The 19,710-nt window shown below is 39.2% G+C and overlaps 1 protein-coding gene across 1 annotated transcript in view; it reads right to left on the bottom strand.

Moving 5' to 3' along the window:
- Positions 1-381: 381 nt before the first annotated feature.
- Positions 382-19,710, bottom strand: part of NLN (neurolysin) — a 31,115-nt gene continuing 11,786 nt past the window's right edge. Inside the window, exons 6-12 of the mRNA XM_085322368.1 lie at positions 18,385-18,520; positions 14,927-15,293; positions 9,429-9,630; positions 7,020-7,206; positions 5,552-5,680; positions 4,918-5,054; positions 382-1,603 (exon numbers count right to left, since the gene is read on the bottom strand). Of these exons, the coding sequence (XP_085178494.1) occupies positions 1,469-1,603; positions 4,918-5,054; positions 5,552-5,680; positions 7,020-7,206; positions 9,429-9,630; positions 14,927-15,293; positions 18,385-18,520 (1,293 nt within the window). The 3' untranslated portion in view covers positions 382-1,468. The remainder of the gene's footprint in view (positions 1,604-4,917; positions 5,055-5,551; positions 5,681-7,019; positions 7,207-9,428; positions 9,631-14,926; positions 15,294-18,384; positions 18,521-19,710) is intronic.

Below are 19,710 nucleotides of genomic sequence, written 5' to 3'. Positions count from 1 at the left end.
AAATTTTCCATTTTGAAACAAAAATACAAGTAGAAACAAATATAATTCTTTTCTTTTTTTTTTTCAGTTGAAATGCTTTAAAGAAAAAAAAGTTTCAACTTAAGATTCACAGGGTATTTTTTTTCCCCTGAAACATGGAAATTCGACCTCAAGTGAATGCTTTCGGTTTTCTTCTGCTAGAAAGAGGAAGTAGTCTTTTGAGTTGACCAGGCATATTTTCTTAYTTTGTGGTTGAACCAACAAATAAAATATCAGTAATATTTACAGCCATGGGTGAATGTCTCAGAAATGCTAATTAGTAAACAAATTAAAGTTTTGTTCATATGAATGTTGTAATCTCAAAACCAGACATAACATCTAAAGACAAAAATAGCAGTGCACTTGGATTAGCAGTTTTATTCAGGATGTAGAACTGGCTCATWAGACATTTTCCCTGATGTTTCAGAAAAGCTGCAAAATAATTCCTGGGTTACTTTCACACTCAAACAGCTGAAATCATGAAACTTCTGAAGCTTTTTTTGTGACACCTCTGCATACCACACTGGATAGGACCTGTAAAAATTCTGAACTGACTTTTACCAATCACACAGAGGACGTATTCATCTTCTTTTCTTTATATGTATGTGTGTGYGTGCGCCTGCATGTTTTTTTTCTTCCAAAATATTTAACAAACCAACTAAAATCATTATAATTGTTCAGGTAGGACTTGTTAGCAATTGCCATCGTTAGTATAATTTGGAAAACAAACATCTGACTAGTGATCATCAACAAAAAGTAAAAAAGTAGTAGAACTGCCAGGCTCATAGATTTTGCCTGTTCCTCCTGAATGAAGAAAAGTTCACATTAGTCTTAGTTTTTAGTCACATAGTATAATTTCATAAACAGTACAATAATTTAACATGCATCATAACAAAATATAAGGGTATCACACAAGTATCTCAGCTGTAAACCTGTTTGGAAGAAGGCTCTCAGTCTTGAAATCTGTCAGGAAGCTAGACTGAGCCGAAATCACAATGAAAGCAAACATACCATCTCTCCCGCACACACAYTTGTGAGCCATCAATACCATAGAAGAATACAGAATAAAAATGCATCTGTTTCTTTTATTGCTGGTAGTGCTCCCTTCCCTCCTCCCCCTCAAGTTTAAAATTTGATCACAAGACATAGTTTAAATGTGTCTATTAAAAGAGATACAGGGCAGCAAACCTCCATATTGATTAATATTATTTCATAACAATTCACAAATAAATCACCATCTAAACTTCTCAGCTGGTGTATATCTCAGATTTTTTTTCCAATGTGTTGAGTTTTGTTAGCCCTTTGCAATTAAAAAGTCACATTATTAATACAAATTAAAAAAATCAAAATGTGACCCAAGTGACCTAGAATGATACATGTTAAGGTGTGAAATACACTGACATTTCCAGCTTATTTCATAATCAGATGCCATTACAAAGGAACCATCATTTTACTGAACACACAATCCCTTACTCAATAGGAAAGCTCTCTGGCTTGGTTTACGCCCCAAGAAATTTTGAAGCATATCCATCCCATCCAATGATCCTCCAGGTTTCAAAATAAGGTTTCTGTATTTCATCCCCGCCTGATAAAAGGTAAACAGAATGTTAGTATTTCTTATCTTGCAAATTGCCTTTTCTCTGTATTAATTATATATTTAAAAACCTACAAAAGATAAAACAGCTTCTCTCCTTCTAGATTTACCTAAAATCAAATGCAGAATATACCACAAGTGTAACTTAGATCTGTTGGAAGGCTTAAGACAGCAGAAATTTAATGTATTCTCTAAGAGGAATCCTTTTTCTTGGTTCTACATAGTTTTAGAAGTTATAATCACACAATGTGCCCAGCTTCTGGCAGATGTTCCAGGTGTAGCTCACATACACAGTCTCCACATAATCTTCAGTAATGCATTATCCCCTTTAACTGAYGGTCAGTAAAAGGGAAGCTAACATCCATACACTCTTAATAATTTCATACTTTCTCTATTCTCTCTTTGGACAACAGATGACAGTTCTTCTRTCTACAGTACTGTGGAATAATAAGGCACATATACACATATTATACACATAAACACATCGTACTTCCCTATTAAAGTATCTTAAAGTAATGGAAACTCAATTCATATTTTATATTTTCAGGAAGAAACATTACTTCAGAAGGAATGAATGTCTTTAAGAAGAATGAATCAAGAGCTTCTGAGACAACAGTAAAATATGAGGGCTTTCTTAACAAGAAGTCATACTTCAGAGAATGCACCTTAAGTATTTTGGGCCTCTGAGTCATGAAAATATCATTTTGCAGGCAGAAATCCTATATACTTTTATTTTTTACATTAAAGAAAAGAAGGTTCTTCCTTTTAGTCATTGCATATATGCACATATACTTCCTCCAACTCAAAGCTATGAGATTAAAGGACTACACAGCTTCCTGATAGCTGTACTGCAAAACAAGCATAGGTCCTTTTCACTAATGGACTTCAAAAACTAAATTGTCAGTTGCATCATCACAATGAACAGCTGGAAAAACTGAAAGGAAACAAAAATCACTCAAGTGTTGCTTATATTTTGCTGATTGTGTTAGTTGCCTGAACATTAGCACAAACGAAAAAGTTGTTCCTTTTAATTATCTGAGTAAAACGGAATCTTTGGTGTTGGTAAAACAAATCTTTCTCTACAGRGACAGCGTATGAACCAGTTCTAGGGAGACCAGAGAAAACTTCGGACTTGTATTGAGGAGTTCGATAGTTACGGAAGTTATAGAGTTAAGTGTTTGCTGAAGAACTGTTACAGAGGCAGTCTCGAACTAGTTTTACGTCTGTTGCTCAAAACAGGAAGAGAGGTTTAATTCTAACAGGAAGAGGTAAGCCAAATTTCTAAAAACCCTAGTCATGATACCGTAACTGTTTTCCTTTCCTGCTGTTCTGAAAACTAGTCTAAATCTAAATAAAATGAAATATGAATAGAGAAAACATACCKGTATCTAGTAATTTTTTTTAATAAGAAATTACTTGTGCCATCATAGTGGTATCTAATATTTGTTTATAAAACAATCTGTCCCATCTTGGGGAACTCTATTACGCTTATAGGTAAAAGATGACTGATTTGAGAAGATTGTATTGCTCTGAACAGGGAGTTACATGAGCACCCAAGCGGGCACGTGCACACGCACCTGTCTGTGAGACAGACAGATACACAAATATATACATTGCATACACACTAAAACAACCATTTTTCTTCCTCACTTCTTAGCCGAGACAGCAGGYTTCACATTAAAAGAGGCGCTAACAGTCTTTTAGTTGAAATACAKTAAATATCCCTTGCTCCTAGCATAATTAAATTATTCTCAAAGCCCCCTGTAGAAAGAAAACAAAAGCCTACAGAAAAATCAGAATAAAGGGCACTTCAATCCTTAGGGAGAAGTAAAGGTCACAGAGAAATTCTGGAAAACGCAGCTTAGGGTTTTGACTACACAATTATTCTGAGTTTTGAGTAAAGGGAGTAAAGATAACAGGAAAAAGGTCTGTGATGACACTGGAGGGGTGTGTGCATATATGTGTGTGTGCACACACATGCCAGAACAGAAAAGCGACACAAAGTCCCATAGTCCCAGCACCAGCACCCTACTCCATCTCTCCCAACTGCAAGCAGTTCAAAAGATATTAAGTCTAACTCCTCTCAAAATACTTCTTTTAACATTCATATCAACAGCATTTTTTCTTAAAAGTTATTTTACTCTTATTTAACTTGCCATTTCTTCTTCTCTTCTCTGGGACTAACACTCCCAAAATTACTGTGATACAATAGTTTAGTCTAACAAGCAAGGGTCTTTACCCTCACATGTACCTGTCATGAATCCCTCAAACTTCAAAATTAACCTTGATCTCCAAACGTTTTGCCACCTCTACTCAAACTCTTCAGTTTACTTCCTTCCTCCTAAAATCCCTTTTCCCACAACTCTCATTGGCCTAATCACTACCTCAGTTATCTGGCCCCTACCCCATCGCCTCATGGGACTCTGTCCAGGTCAAGGTTTAATTTTATTGTGTTTCTAGCAGTTCTGGTTGCTGTGATAAAGAAAGAGAGGAATGAAAACAAATTCCAAGAGAGGAACAGGGAAGTCAAGCACTTTCTACTCTTGCCTCTACTTCTTCCTATTTAAAGTTACTGGATAGAGAGAAGGAAGAGCTAGTGCTGGCTGCTGAGCTCCAGAAGACAGGTGAGTGGGACAGGAACCCCAGAAGATCTATCCCATGATAGAGCTGCAGCATCCCTAACCACAGGTCTAATACTATCATCTCTGAAAAACAAAAAAGATCACCAGAACTGGTAGGGCTATTAACTACACCACTAACTGACCTTCCCTTCTGCTGGGGTAAGAGAAGTCAAAGGATTACATGGAGGTAAAAAGACCAGTAAATCTAGAACCCAACACTAATTCAAACTTTGAAACTCATTTGGGAGAAAAATTGGAGACGGAAAAAAAAGCGGGGTATAAATACGTACACTTGAGGTATTATTATAATAGAGCACTACTATCATACAGCTTTCACAGCAGAATAACATGCATCCACTCTCGCAGTAGAAGAGTGTGGTTCTCAGCACAAAATTAAAGGCGGCAGCAYTGGTAAATGTAACACAGAAAATATGTATTAAGAGTCATGAAATAATTGTTAATATTTGACCTTATGTACAAATTACATGAAAATCCAAATGCTCTTAGAAATTTCCAGCAATAAAGCAATAAAGTTACTTATACATCATCTTTGTTCTGCTGAATTTCGGAGATGCAGTAGAAGTATTTGAGACATTAAACCTATGGATCATGCTGATTGCAATAGATCTGGTTTTAGAGATAAACTGCAACTGAATTTTTACATAAAAATTACTCAGCACCTACCTTTGGATTCATTATTCCCTCTTGTTTAAAGCAGCTATAGAAAATGTCCATGGAAAACACTTCACTCCACAGGTATCCATAGTACTGGCCATCATAACCACCTGCCAGATGCCCAAAAGTAGCTGGCATGCTTGTTCCTTAAAAAGTATATTAACATTAATGTGTTTAAATCAAACACTGTAATTTATTTAATGAATATAGTTCTTCAGCTATAGAAAAAATTAATAATGCATCTGTGCCAACTAATCTGAAACATCTAACAAAAGGGTCTGTGTATGCCTCTAGAAGCATCAATTATACTCCACTGCCTGTAAAGAAAAGCCAGTTTCCCATTTTATGCCAATTATACATCTGACAAAGATGTGAAGAACATATAATGTAGACCTTATGGTATCCATGTCAAATCATTCCAAAATATAATCTGCAAAAGGTTACATTTTACATTTACTTTCATCTTCCTTAGGATAAAGAGATCATTAAGATCATCCCAAGTTTCAAAGTAATTATTTCAGGTTCATGAACTAGAGTCTTCTATGAAAACTTTCTTTTTCCCCCTTACGGTAAGCATTTCTGGAAAAGTAATGTTCAATCAAAGCACTTGGACATGCCATACAAAAGTTTTATGGTAACATACCTGGGGTTGCAGGTATTCCTAGAATCTCCATGCAGTTTTTGGCATATTCATTTGCCGGGTCAACAGATGGCTTTGTATGGAGTGCTTGATCAACCTTGCTCAAAACAATCTGACGGAGAGTTAAAAGACCTAGTTGGGTAACAGCATTCAATTAATTACCATCAAAGTAAGTTTCTTTAGCACCTTCTATTCAAAGATCTCAACTCATATCCTGAATTATTAGAATTTTAATTGCAGAAAAACACTTGGAGCTGTGTTATTAATCTCTTTTGAATTCTTCAGTTACAAAAATATAGGAGAGGGTATACTTTTAATAAAGAAATTACCATTGCAAGCTCCATTTTACATTATTTTCCTTGTGGATTAAAATCAAATTAAAAATAGGCACTTTAAAATAAAATTTCAGTATTTAAAATTATGCTCTCAGTTGTCCTCATTTTCAGTATAACATTTAATTCAGGGCTTACACAGACAGTGGTAATGTATCTACTGCTATTACCTGAGACACTTCAAAAAGCAGCAACTACTGCTGCTGCTGYTGCTGCTTTAGGCTCTGCTTTTTGAAGAGGCTACAAGATACAAACCTTTGTCCAGAAAAGATGCTTATGCAGCTACAATGCCTGTACAAGCCAGCAAGAACAGGCACTTCTTATTTCAGGACAAGGAAGCAGAACGAAGCAAACACCTGTGGGCTGACGAGATGAACTGTACCATAAACGGGTAAGACTGAGTTTGAGAGTCTTGACCACAGGGTCAGAGGAGTGAGAGTGACAGAATAATAATGGGATGAGGGGAAATGGCATGGRATTACAGAGCTGGTATGGAGATACAGGTAAGTTGGCATGAGATATGGAAAGAAAACGGAATTAGACTGTAGCACTGTATCTAGCTACAGGAAGGTGGGAAAYACGGACTTAGCGTTCTGCTTTGAGAAGTTAAGGGATTTATGAGCAGTTATGCATGCTCAGTAAACTTGCAAACAACTTCCCTGTCTGTGAAGTGTCACAGGCAAATCAAATGTAGAAGGCACATGCTGAAAATCTGATGCTTATGTAYTAATGCACAGTGTCTGCCCTGGGCTACCAGAAAACCAGAAAGATTGGGAGAGGAAAGAAGGAAAGAAAAGTCACATGCTCACACAGAGAGAAACACAAAAGTATGTTAGCCCTGTGGATAGCCCGGAAAACCAGGCCTGCTACCATTTCTGGACATGGCAGTATTTGTCATCACAGCCTTTACTAATGGTTGTACCCAGGCTAATAAATCCAGGAATTATTCATCCAATGAACCTATTTTATTGTAGTGCATGCTTAATTCTTCATGGCACGGACAGTGGTAAYATACACCCAGAAAAAGTATAATTGGCCTGTTAAGTTCTACAAAGAATATTATCTAGACCATTTCCTACAATTTTTATCTATATATACATATAGATTTACACTGTGGGAGGAAGAGGGGAGAAAGATACCTGTATTAGCCAGTCTAGAGGCAGCAAGTTTCTCAAGGAGAGTGTCTGCAATGTGGCTCTCATCTTTATAATGTCTTGACATTTGTTGTAGTGGTTCTTTTTCCCATACCCAGTTCTCAAACATTTGTGAAGGTACCTCTACAAAGTCTGTTTCCACATTAGTGCCACTAAACCTAGCAAAATCAGTCTAAAAGAGAAAAATCATTGTATGAAATGAAAATAGAATAGGATTTTTAGCAGAATATAAACTTTCAGATGCCAAAACTTCAGTGTTAATCACAGTAGAAGGAATCATTTCAATAGGTCAACAGTATGAAAAAAAACTGAACTTTGAAAGAAAAGAGGGCATAAATTCAGATAGTTAGGCTATTACCAAACAACAAAATGGATTTTTCAGTCATTTAGTGCATTCTCTATTAGTGTGAAATGATACTTCTGTTTTTCTTAATAATAATCCTTTCACCTCTTAGGTGAAAGCTATACAGCAAGATGAATGTTTTAGTGCAGTTTTATGACAATGCTATAAATTGTTACAGAATTTTGTTATATTACAGCTGGGAAGTAATGGTGATAGAAATGGCTATAATAAAAGACAGGAGAGGTGCAAGTGTGTCTTGGCTTCCAAATATAACCATCTACCCATCCATAACTGCACTGTGCTAACCATAAATATTAAGACATTCAGGTACTTGAACAGCTCCCCTTCCCTAATGCTATGAACAGATCTCTGCCTTGCCCTAGTACCTCACTTTCAAGCAGCTCCCACTACCTCACAAGGAGCACCATTCTCCAGAAGCTGACCTTCATGTGCTGCTCACACATTCTCCTCCAGTTAGATCCCCCCCATTCCCTGGAGAACCTGTCCTTAAATGTCAAGTTTTAAGATGTTCAAAAAGCCGGGGGGGGGAGGGGGGAGAGAAACAAGACACTCTTTTGCAATAAGACACTGTTTTGCACACACTAAACCAAGAGAGGCCAAGATGTTCTTCTGTGGGCAGGGAAGTTATTTGCAGGTGTGTTTATTAGTCCATTATATGATTTACATGAAATAGAGCAGCACCAAGCACGGCAGTTACACGCACAGAGACCACTTCAGCAGTGAGACAGGCAGTTGAAAGCAGGCCTCCCCGACCTATGAGCAACTCCACAGCAAGCGAAGAAATATGTAAGTTATCAGAGGTCATGGCTGGGCTGCCCTGAAGATGCTCTGCAGCACGTGCACATCTTCATTGGTTACCTAAATTCAGTGGTCAATTTTGCATGAAAGCTGAATGTGTCACATTTACCAGGAGAAGCTCTGAACTCTGAGCTCTGAACTGACCGTCTTGGGATGAAGATGATCAAATTATCATTACATTTCTACCTTGGAAATAATGCAGTTATATAAAATCTACCTTTTTGCTCTGAAATGTGATTGAGTATTGTTTGTTTAATTCTAAATTTAACATAGGACTTCCACGTCACGATTTCTTCACCCTTCAGTCTCAATGCCTAGAACCCAGGTCAAGAATTAAAATCTATTAAGTGCTGTATCTCCTCCTCCAAATTGTGATTTGGTACTTATTTATAAAGGAGATCACAGCAACACCACACAAAGGCTGGATTTGTGGATAATAATGCAAATTTACAGTTTTGGTGAAGGAATATTGAAACTCGTCTCCCTCTCTGGAGCATAAAATAGTCATTAGGCYTATAATAAATTTATCATCATCTGGCAGATTCAATCTTAAATGCAAGTAAAAATGAAAACAGGAAGTTTCACACTTTTTTGAGGTCTTGATGTGAAATCTGCAGCCTAGCTTCAGTTCTTTACTGCTGACAGTGAATATCCCAAGTGCCAGATGGGAGAGCAGAAAATAAGATAGCTCAGGCAAGACCTGTTTTATGTTTTTGATATTCAGAATGGTAACTCAAAAGGAGTACTAAATGCCAAAATGCTGGAGGTGAAGGCATAACTATCTGGATTCACAAATCGTTTGCATTCCTGCAGATAGCAGCCTTTGTTTGGTTGTTTTTTTGCTTCTGCCAAGTACCCAGCATGTGACTAGGAACAGCAAGAAGCCTTCCAACAGCTGTAACAGGAGCCACCACTGAGCTCCTTCTTTACTTTATACAGGGACCATACTGTGACCTAGTCACAGGTATTCTGAAATACAAATGCAAAATGATACGCTCTTATGAAACTTTTTCAGAAGCTGTATTCACTGCTATAGTTTTAAATGAAAATTAAAAAATAAAAGCAGGTTTTCACTTTGAAGAAGTGTTTTGTTGTTCTTTCACGTCGAAGAACAACAAAAAACCCTCACACATCCTTTACTGAAATTAGAAACTACCAAAATAGACTTACACCTTGCTTTGAATCATTGGGGAAAGAAATAGGTCTTACACTGGGATAGAAACATCACTAACCTGTGCACATATCTGATGCATTACATGACCAAATTCATGGAAGTAAGTCTTCACTTCATCATGTCGCAGCAATGATGGGCGATCTGATGCTGGYTGTGTAAAGTTGGTTACCAGAGCAGCCACAGACATCATTCTGCTGCCATCAGACAGAAGGCAGCCAGGCTGGAGACCAAAGCATGCTGCATGTCCATACTTCCCCTCTCTATGTAAGAAAATATACCAGAAACTATCTTTAAACAATAGGTCTGCTCCCCAGAATAAGAAGCCTATTCAAGGACAGGGATGATGAGTCAGAGTATCTTTACAGGTTTACATGAAGAAATGAAACCTTTTCATTAGAATGATCACATAGCACGCTAAGAACATACAGGGGAAAACAGTATTTAAATCACATCAGTTCAAGACTGACAGTAGCATTTACAATCATCTGATTTTTCATTTAGATACCACAAGTATATACACTTCCGAAATCAATTCTATTTTTAAACTACTCATGAACGCTGTAACAGGAAGGACTGGGTTCTGTTCTCAAGCAGTAGCTTTTCTTTCATTACAGCACATAAAAGAATGCAGTTTACTGCATTTTCAGTGACCTCTGATCATCTTCGTAGCCCTACGCTGGACTCTTTCCAGTAGTTTCATGTCTCTCTTGTACTGCAGAGCYCAGAACTGGACACAGTACTTCAGATGTGGCCTCATCAGGGCTTAGTAGAGGGGCAGGATCACCTCCCTCAACCCGCTGGCAACACTCTTCCTAATGCACCCCAGGGATACCACTGGCCTTCTTGGCTAACTTGGCTAATGCTTGCTCATAGTCAGCTTGGTGTTCACCAGGACTGCCAGGTCCTTCTCCACAGAGCTGCTTTCCAGCAGCTCAACCTCTAACCTGTACTGCTGCATGGAGTTATTCATTCCTAGGACCTATGAGGGAGGAGCTCATGAAGTTCCTCTCCACCCACCTCTCCAACCTGTCCAGGTCTCTCTGAATGGCAATACAGCTTTCTGGTGTGTCAGCCAACTCCTCCCAGCTTGGTATCATCAGCAAACTTGCTGAGGGTGTACTCTGTCCCTTCATCTAGGTCAYTGATGAAGAAGTTGAACAGGATGGGACCCAGTACTGACCCCTGGAGGACACCGTTAGCTACAGGCCTCCAACTCAACTGCACCACTGATCACAACCCTCTGAGCTCCGCCCTTCAGCCATTTCTCAAACTGTTCTCAATCACCTCACTGTCCACTCATCTGACCCACACTTCCTGAGCTTACCTATGAGGATGTTATGGGAGACAGTGTCAGAAGTCTGGCTGAAGTCAAGGTGGACAACATCCACTGCTCTCCCCTCATTTACCCAGCCAGTCATTCCATCCTAGAAGGCTATCAGATTGGTTAAGCAGGATTTCCCCTTGGTGAGTCCATACTGATGACTCCTGATCACTTTCTTTTCCTCCACATGCTTAGAGATGGTGTTCAGGATGAGCTGTTCCACCACCTTTCCAGAGATGGAGGTGAGGCTGACTGGCCTGTAATTTCCTGAACCCTCCTTCTTGCCCTTTTTGAAGACTGGAGTGACACTGGCTTTCTTCCAGTCCTCAGGCACCTCTCCTGTTCTCTGTGACCTTTCAAAGATGATRGAGAGCGGCCTAGCGATAATATCCACCAGATCCCTTAGTACTCGAGGGTGCATCCCATCGGGGCCAATGAGTCTGTGGGTGTCAGGTTTGCCTAAATGATCTCTAACCCGACCCTCCTCAACCAAAGGAAAGTCTTCCTTTCTCCAGACTGTCTCTCTCGTCTCCAGGGTGTGGGATTCCTGASGGCTGGCCTTAGCCGTAAAGACCGAGGGAAAGAAGACATTCAGCAACTGCCTTCTCTGTATCCTTTGTCACCAGGGCGCCCACCCCATTCAGTAGCGGGCCCGCATTTTCCCTGGTCTTCCTTTTGCTATTGATGTATTTGAGGAAGCCCTTCCTATTGTCCTTGACATCTCTTGCCAGATTTAATTCCATATGGGCCTTAGCGTTCCTCGTCACATCCCTTCATACTCTGACAGCGTTCCTATGTTCTATCCAAGTGGCCGGTCCCTTTTTCTATATTTTGTGTGCTTCCTTCTTCTGTTTGAGTTTGGCCAGGAGCTCCTTGCTCATCCGTGCAGGTCTCCTGCCCCCTTTGCTGGACTTTTCACTCATAGGGATGCACTGCTCTTGAGCTTGGAGGAAGTCTTGCTTGAATATTAACCAGYTCTCCTRGACTCCCCCTCCTTCTAGGGCCCTAACCCATGGGATTCCTCCAAGTAGTTCCCTGAAGAGGCCAAAGTTTGCTCTCCTGAAGTCCAGGGTTGCGATCYTGCTTATTGTCCTGCTTCCTCCTTGTAGGATCCTGAAYTCCACTATCTCATAGTCACTGCAGCCAAGGCTGTCCCCAGCTTTCACATCTCCAACTAGTCCTCTGTTTGTTAGTTCAAGGTCTAGCAGCACACCTCTCCTCGTTGGCTCCTCCACCACTTATGTCAAAAAGTTATCAATCAGTCTCCAGACTGTTTGTACCTGCGTGTGTTGTCTTTCCAGCAGATGTCAGGGTGGTTGAAGTCCCCCAGGAGAACCAGGGCCTGTGATCCTGAGGTTGCTTTCTGCTGTCTGTAGAAGGCCTCAYTGACTTCCTTTGACACAACAGTGTCACCTATGTCAGCCTGCCCTTTAATCCTTACTGATAAGCTCTCAACTTGCTCTTCATCCAGCCCTAGGCAGAGCTCGATACATCCCAGTTGCTCTCTCACATAAAGAGCAGCTCCACCACCTCACCTTCCTGKCCTGTCCTTCCTAAAAAGCACATAGCCATCCATGACAGCATTCCAGTCATGCAAACTATCCTACCATGTCTCTGTAACTGCAAAGAGATTATGGCCCTGCGACTGCACACAAATCTCTAATTCTTCCTGTTTATTCCCCATGCTGTGTGCATTGGTGYACAGGCATTTCAGAGAGGCAATTGAGCATACAGGTTTCCCAAGAGGGGTACAAGAGGATCCTCCATAGTCATGTCCTATACGCACTTCCCCAGTATGCACCAGCTGGAGGCATCCTGACTTGAGCTACGTTTTCTTGTCTACCCTGTCTTCCTCGGAGGGCTAGTTTAAAGTCCTCTTTACCAGGCYGGCCAACCTGTTGGTAGAGACATGTGCCCCATATAGTGAGTTTGATCCCATCTCTCCCCATCGGATGTCARTCTTCARATGGGGTCYCATGGTTGTAGRAACCAAAACTCTGTTGCTAATACCAGCAGCGTAGCCACTTGTTATCTTGGAAAATCCATCTACCCTCCTCTCATCCTCCCCCCTCACTTGCAGACTTGAGGAGAAAATGATCTGAGCTCCCAGACCCTTGACCACCATCCTCAGAGCTCTGAAATCCTGTTTGATGGCTTCCCAGTTGCCCTTGGTATCATTAGTGCCCACACAGAAGAGCARCAGAGGTTAACAGTCCAATGCATGGACAAGCCTTAGCAGTCCTTSCATGACATCTCATATTCAAGCCCCTGACAGGCAACAAACCCYTCTAGACAAGAGGTCAGCTCAGMAGATAGGTGCTTTTGTCTCCTGCAGCAGGAGTCACTCACAACAATCGCTTGATACTTCTTCCTCTTCTTCCAGGTGTTCCCACAAGGCCTAGTTGCTTCCCGTGAAGCCATGCCCAGCTTCTCCTCAGCATGGAGGGCACCAAACCTGTTCTTCAACTTCAAGACCTCAGAAGGAGTGACCAGTTTCCAGCCTTCTTCTATAGTGTTATGATGTACCATTTCACATCGCACAGGGCCCTCCAGCAACTCCAGTGCTTTGGGGAGTTGGGACTCCTGGAGCTGTATAGTCTCCAAGAATACCTTCTCTCTTGCTCATCTTCATGGATGCTACATAGTCCACTGACTTCCTCCTGTAACTCCTTTACCTGACAACACAACTCRTGAACAACAGCACATCTTCTGCAGGAGAGCTGACTGTCAGCCCAGGCTTCACAGAGAGGTCCCAAGCACTCCTTGCAGCCTGAGACCTGTAAAACTGCATCTGCTYTCAGACGGTCAGTCCGGGTTGAAGCCTCTGTCACAGTTGATGTGGAGACTCCCCAAGAGCTACTGGGGGATGTGCTCCGTGGCATGTCATGACCATATCTGAGTAAGCATACTCTACTASGACTGGAAACAAAGGTGCCTTCTTGTGTCCTCCTGCACAAACTGCTGTGTTTGTTCATTGCCTCTGTCCGCTGTGCTCTATAAGCCTCTTCCTAGCACTGACTCACAGGGTGCTTGGCCCACCCTAATCAAGGGCCACCTAGATCCAAGACCCCAACCCCCTCTGATMAGAGGCAACCAAGAAAGCTCGTTAGCAATAGCTACCCCAGCYAGAGCTTCTCTCAGAAGTTAAGGCCTCCTGTAGCTGTCCTTGTGTAGATCCCCTTTCTTGCTAGTAGCAATCAACCTCTGATTCCTCAGGAGTCCCCAGAAAGCCCCAACAACGTCCTCAAAAGTTCTAAGCAGGGCTCAGATGCTGCTGCATTAACTGCTGTGTCTGCTTACTGCCTCTGTTAGTTGTGCTCAGATACCTTCAGCAATTCATGTRGGATATGGAGAAAAGCGAGAACAGAAAAACAGGTGAAGAAGAAAACCAGTGCCTGTCTTAAAAGAACAATTTATATACTTTTATACCAACCAACTTAATTTTCTTTTACCCAGAGAAGCCTTACATCCATTTATATTTTAAAAGTCATCAATCAATTTATAAATTGCTAAAGAAACAGCCAACAAGGTCTAGCTGAGAACAAATCATGTCAAATGAGTCCAGTCTTCTGGACTGCAAAGATGATTCTGATAGCTAACGAAGAGCTATAGAGATGAACCTGGAAGTACATTTCAAGGTTTGTTCAACAGGAATCTTTTCTTGGCCCCAATCTACTTGATATTTTCTTTAGCAAGCTGGACAACGGGGTACAAAATACACCTATAAAGTTTACAGATAAACAGGGAGAAGCTAGAAACACTTGGTATACTGGACTACAATTAATCTGAACAGACTGAAGTAACAGTTCAACACAAACAAAAGTAGCAAAGTCAAACAGTGTTATGGATAGGAAGGCGAAAAGTCACTGAGACAAAATGATGGACAACTGGCTAGACAGCAATACTACAGAAAATGAACAAAGAGTTATAATGCTTCATAAACTGAGTGTGAGCAAGGAATACAATATTACATAATAAAAATAAAGAATCAACTATTTTACTCAGCAAAACTGAGGCCTCAACTTATAAATTCTGCAATATTGTACTATAAGGAAGTGTAAACAAACTGAAAACAGTCCAGAGGACAACTTAACAAACACGGTAATAGTCTTGCCAGCAGGACAAATATTTACTTCCAAATGCATTTAACTCCACTCACTCCAGTAACCTGCTCAGACCAATTCCATTTACACATAAACATACAAACACATAAGTAAATAGCAAGTCATAATTACCTGGGGTAAAGGTCCAAATAGAATTGCCCTAAAGTTTCTCCTGTTGAGTTGTCCTTTACTGTATAAAGAGTGACGCTGTCATGCCAAACATGAGCACCCTCTACTTGCTCAAATACAAGTCCAAGCAGCTCCTGGTAGATACTCAATAAGCCTTCTGTAACAGCCTCAATTGGGAAGTATTCCTTCAGCTTCTCTTGATCTATGGAGTATTTCAGCTCTTGTGTTTTGTTCATATAATAGTGAAGATCCCAGGCATTGATTCTTCCATCATAATCAAAGTTTCTTTCTTCACACTCTTTTTGCTTCAAACCCAGAATGAACTTACTTTCTTCCTCAGCCAACGGCTTTAGCTTCTTACTCAAATCATCTAAAAAAAAAAAGATTGTCTTTAAATCTACTTGTTTGTTCCTCAGGAATATGTATTCCTACAAAATGCATCCAGATTTACACAGTATAACTTTAAGCATGTGTCCTAAAAGTGGATGCTAAAGTTTTCTCTTTGTTGATTAACAGCAAGCYAACTGTCTGCTTTCTGTTTCAGTGCGTTTAGTGCTCCAAATAGTACAGGAATACTCATAGGCCTAGCAGGGCTGGGAAGGGTTTTGGTAAGYTTAGACTCTTCCAAAGACATCAGAAATGAAAAGTAACAGTTCACTTAAAACCTTTGATTCTACTTTGTGTAATCTCAGTTCTCTTGATGTGCTTCTGTAGAAGCAACTGAAGACTGCAATTACTGTTAGTTCCTCGTAGTGTAAAACAAAATTCAACCATTACTTTTTCTTCCAGGACCTTTCAAAGTAGCTTCTGATCTAGTCCCAGCTGAAGTCCTATAAAGAACAAGTAACTGAAGAGTTCTTGCCTATTCTGTAGCTAGCTTCTGGACTAGCAAATCCACAGAATACTAATTCCCACAATCCCAATTTTTTCAGTGTAGCTCCTCTTGGGCAAGAAGACACAAGGTCACAGCACTATGAAAGTGCTACATTAGATATTTAAGCTTACTGAAGCTTCCGCAAAGCACATGCTATACCTGCCTTCTATGCTGAGTATTTTTGCATGGCCAAACACTTTTTTTCCTCCTTAAGAATTCAGGATTACGTTCATTTGTTTGTATTTGGAGTACAAGCTTCAGATATTATCATCCTGTTTCTAGGTAGACTATAAAACACTACGTGCATTTACACAACTAATAAATGGTAACAGCGTACAGCTTGCATGCACAAGACAGAATGCTTTTTGTCCTAGCCGTAAGATCAATTTATAAGCATCAATTTAAAATATAAATATATGAAAAAGCAAAGCAAATAATACTTTCATTCATACCAAAAGAATTAAATAAAAGCTGATAATTAATTTGATGAATATTCTCCATTTGCAATAATTACCATGAAACATGATCCTTGTAAACATAAAAATATATGAGCTTATATTGTAAAAAATYAGAGTAACAATTGCTATTAAGTTTTGAATTGTATCAGTTTCAAAACAAATGAGAACAGCACAGTACTGTAGAAGCCTGTTTAGAACAACAAAAAAAATACACTGGACAGAAAAAAGTTCAACCTATTCAAATGCATTAAAATCAGGTAATTCTAACATTTCATTATAAATAAAAACTAAGTTTATTGACAAAAATACAGATAATTTGCACTGCCAAAACASCAGCCAAGCTCACACCATATGAGACATGACAGAATTACAGCTGAAGGAGAAACATTTGAACCTCTTCACTGCTGTGCAAACACAGAAAAACATTGTTACCAAACAGATCTTATTGCTGCACTGAATAATTTCTTGGCTGTTTATTTATATAAAATATAAATACATGATTCTCTTGGTTAAAAGGAATAAGCAGTCTTACGACAAACTATTAAAGAAATGTTGTTTATTATACGGAACTGCATAATTTCAGAAAGTAAAAGTTAACTCTGTGCATGTGAATTGACCCACTGAAGTCAGTAGGATGACTGTACGTGAAGCCATAAACTAAGCAGTTCCAAAATTTCAAAATCTCTTTCAGCGCAAATTCCATTAGAGGATTTTATCTTCAGAGAGGATTTAGGTCATTCTTTTTTTTTTTCCAGCCTGTGGAGATCGCATCAAAAACCACCAAAGACCTAAACTGAGATAACACTTAGATGTTTTAAAAAAGGTTAAAATAATTTTACCTTACCACAGTATAAAAGAAAAATCATATGAATGTACAAAAGGCTATTCTGTCACAGTGACTTCAGGACTAGTTACATGCAAAAGATGGCTTTTACAGAAGCATGTTTTTTTTAAAGCATCAAGTAATGTGCTGTTTTGCATATCGCAAAGAGCTCTGGCATTACTACTCTTTTTCCAAATTGAAATAACAGAAAAAAATTAGAGCAGTGTAGCTGCCAAATTAATTCTGAAGTATTTCTTTTTAGAAGTCTTTTTTGTCTTGAAAAGAGAGAAGGAACTCAATAAATTGTGTTCATTAACTAAGCATTCTGCATTACAATCATACAGATGCTGAGCACATACCTGCTTTCTATTAACCTCTCAGTCAGCTCAGGAATTCACCTGCCAGCAGGTATGCTCAGTGACATCAGTTCAGGGATAACTACCTCATTCATCTACTTACACATAAATATTTAAAAACTGCTCGAAGCTACAGGTATTTTAAAATATCACAGAATGCACAGGTGTCGCAACAATCATACCGAGGCACATAAGTCATCGTGGCGTAAGTAACTATTCTAGCCCCACAATCCCATGTCACTCATCAAAAGACCATGCGCAGTCATTTCATTTTTAAATAATGGATACAAGTACTCTGTAAAAATTTCTCCTCCCTACAAAAGTAACCATCAGAAGCAGCAGTTGCGGAAAAATCACTGAGCTGCAYTGATCAGCATTCCTTTGTACTGCTAACAAAAGTTTCATTCTGTTGTAACCAGAACAGAAAACACTTCCACAGAAAAGCAAACACAGAAGTGGATTACTAAAAAGGGCACTCTGTGCCTTCACAAGTTGTAAGCTGCTCCTCTAAAACCTTTTATGACACAAGAAATACCTTTTCTCTCCAAGCAGACTTGTATCTTTTATTATACTTAATGCAGTTCTATCAGTGTACAGAAAGAGATGCTAAGGCTACAGACACAAAAAATCTGTAGCTAATTTACAGTAATAAAAAGCTGTAACTGTGACACAGTCTCTTGAACTGATAACAGATGCTTATGCTGCACATGCTATTCTGGTTCCAAGTTAGGATAATTACATTTTGGGGGCAGAAAAAAACACAGCAGCTTATCTGTATTAACTGTTCCAAAGTGATTATTTTCAATATGCCAAAGCTGGGGCAACAGAGAGCTCCTTTTCTATCTGAACATGATGCACGCTGTGACCCAATTATGTACTTAAATTAATCATGGCTGAGAAGTTATGTTGCCACGCTAAATATAAAAGTATTATTTATAAATAAAACAAACCTAAGAAGGCTGTTACGTTATCCGTGCTCTTTGCAGTGTTCACTTCCAGGACAAAGTTGGCGTGAGTATTATATCCAAGAAGCTCTGCTACTTTTGCCCTTAGTGGAAGCAACTGCTGAAGAATTTTTGTGTTCTCCTAAAATAGAAAAAAGGCAATTTTGTGAACTCAAACCAGTCAGCGCACATTATGAAAACAACTATCTGAATAACATCTGTAACCATAAAGAACAGCAAACATTTAAAATGAAACACGTTAAGACTTACATATACAAAAGTTTAGCTTGATTCTTGTAATTTCTTTTTTGCAACATTYGATTATAGATAGCTAAAAATCTCATTTTCTGATCAGTCTAGGTCATTTTTCTCCCTATTATAACAACTCTATTTCAATTAATTATAAGATATACAGTTTCCTTTTAAGGTAACAAATATTTGAGTTACAAAAAGTTGATTTCCTTTATCAATCATTTAAACATACGAAAGATAACAGAGATACAATTAAATTAAATAAATTGCTAGATCCTGCTGAAGACAGACTGCAAATACTAATGGTAAAGACAGACTATTAGGCCAACACACAAAGTTTATTTGCAAGTTTCCTTATTTTGCTCACTCTGACAACAGCAACCAGAGTAAGGGATAACATTCATCTGAAACACACACACAGGCACAGACACGCACACAGGCAAGGAGGATCCCTGAGAAGCTGAAAACATAGGTGAAACTCCGTTTCTGGAAAAGCGCAATTTCACTGGTAAAAACCATTTTACAAGGCAGGCACAGAATACTAGGTTTGAAGATGGTCCCACAGCTTTTACAACATATCCCTTTAAATGTGCCAGCTTACAGTGTTCAGTTCTCGGTGACATATTATCTTATCTTGTACTCTTCACATTTCCCAGCGTTTCGAGTATAAAAGCTCAATTCTGCCATTGTTCTCTAATGAATGATTGGTACAATTGCCTGAATGACACTTCTTCTATCCTTTCTACTCTTTTCATTACTTTTGTACCTATCTGTGTGTCTGTTCTCATCAGTTTCAAACAAATTATTTGCGAAGTGATTTCTCCTCTTTATAAGATATTTCCAGCTATTTTTCAGATAATTAAATGACTCGTGTTAAAAAAAACCAAAAAAGCATTTATTTCACATTTCACCTGCATTTCATAATTAAAACACGTGTTCGAACAACCCCTTTCGTTCTGAAGAATCCCACTTCAGAAGCTACATTCAGAAAGCCTTCTCCGGGAGGAAAGTGCCAACCAGTASCTGCGGAATAGACCATTGGGAAATTTGGCAAGAGAACAAGATCCTAGTTCTATTAAC

Source organism: Rhea americana, unplaced genomic scaffold (genome assembly GCF_003343005.1).
Source record: "Rhea americana isolate MKP2758 unplaced genomic scaffold, rheAme1 scaffold_77, whole genome shotgun sequence".
Lineage (NCBI taxonomy): Eukaryota > Metazoa > Chordata > Aves > Rheiformes > Rheidae > Rhea > Rhea americana.
This window is presented reverse-complemented; position numbering and strand designations above follow the sequence as displayed.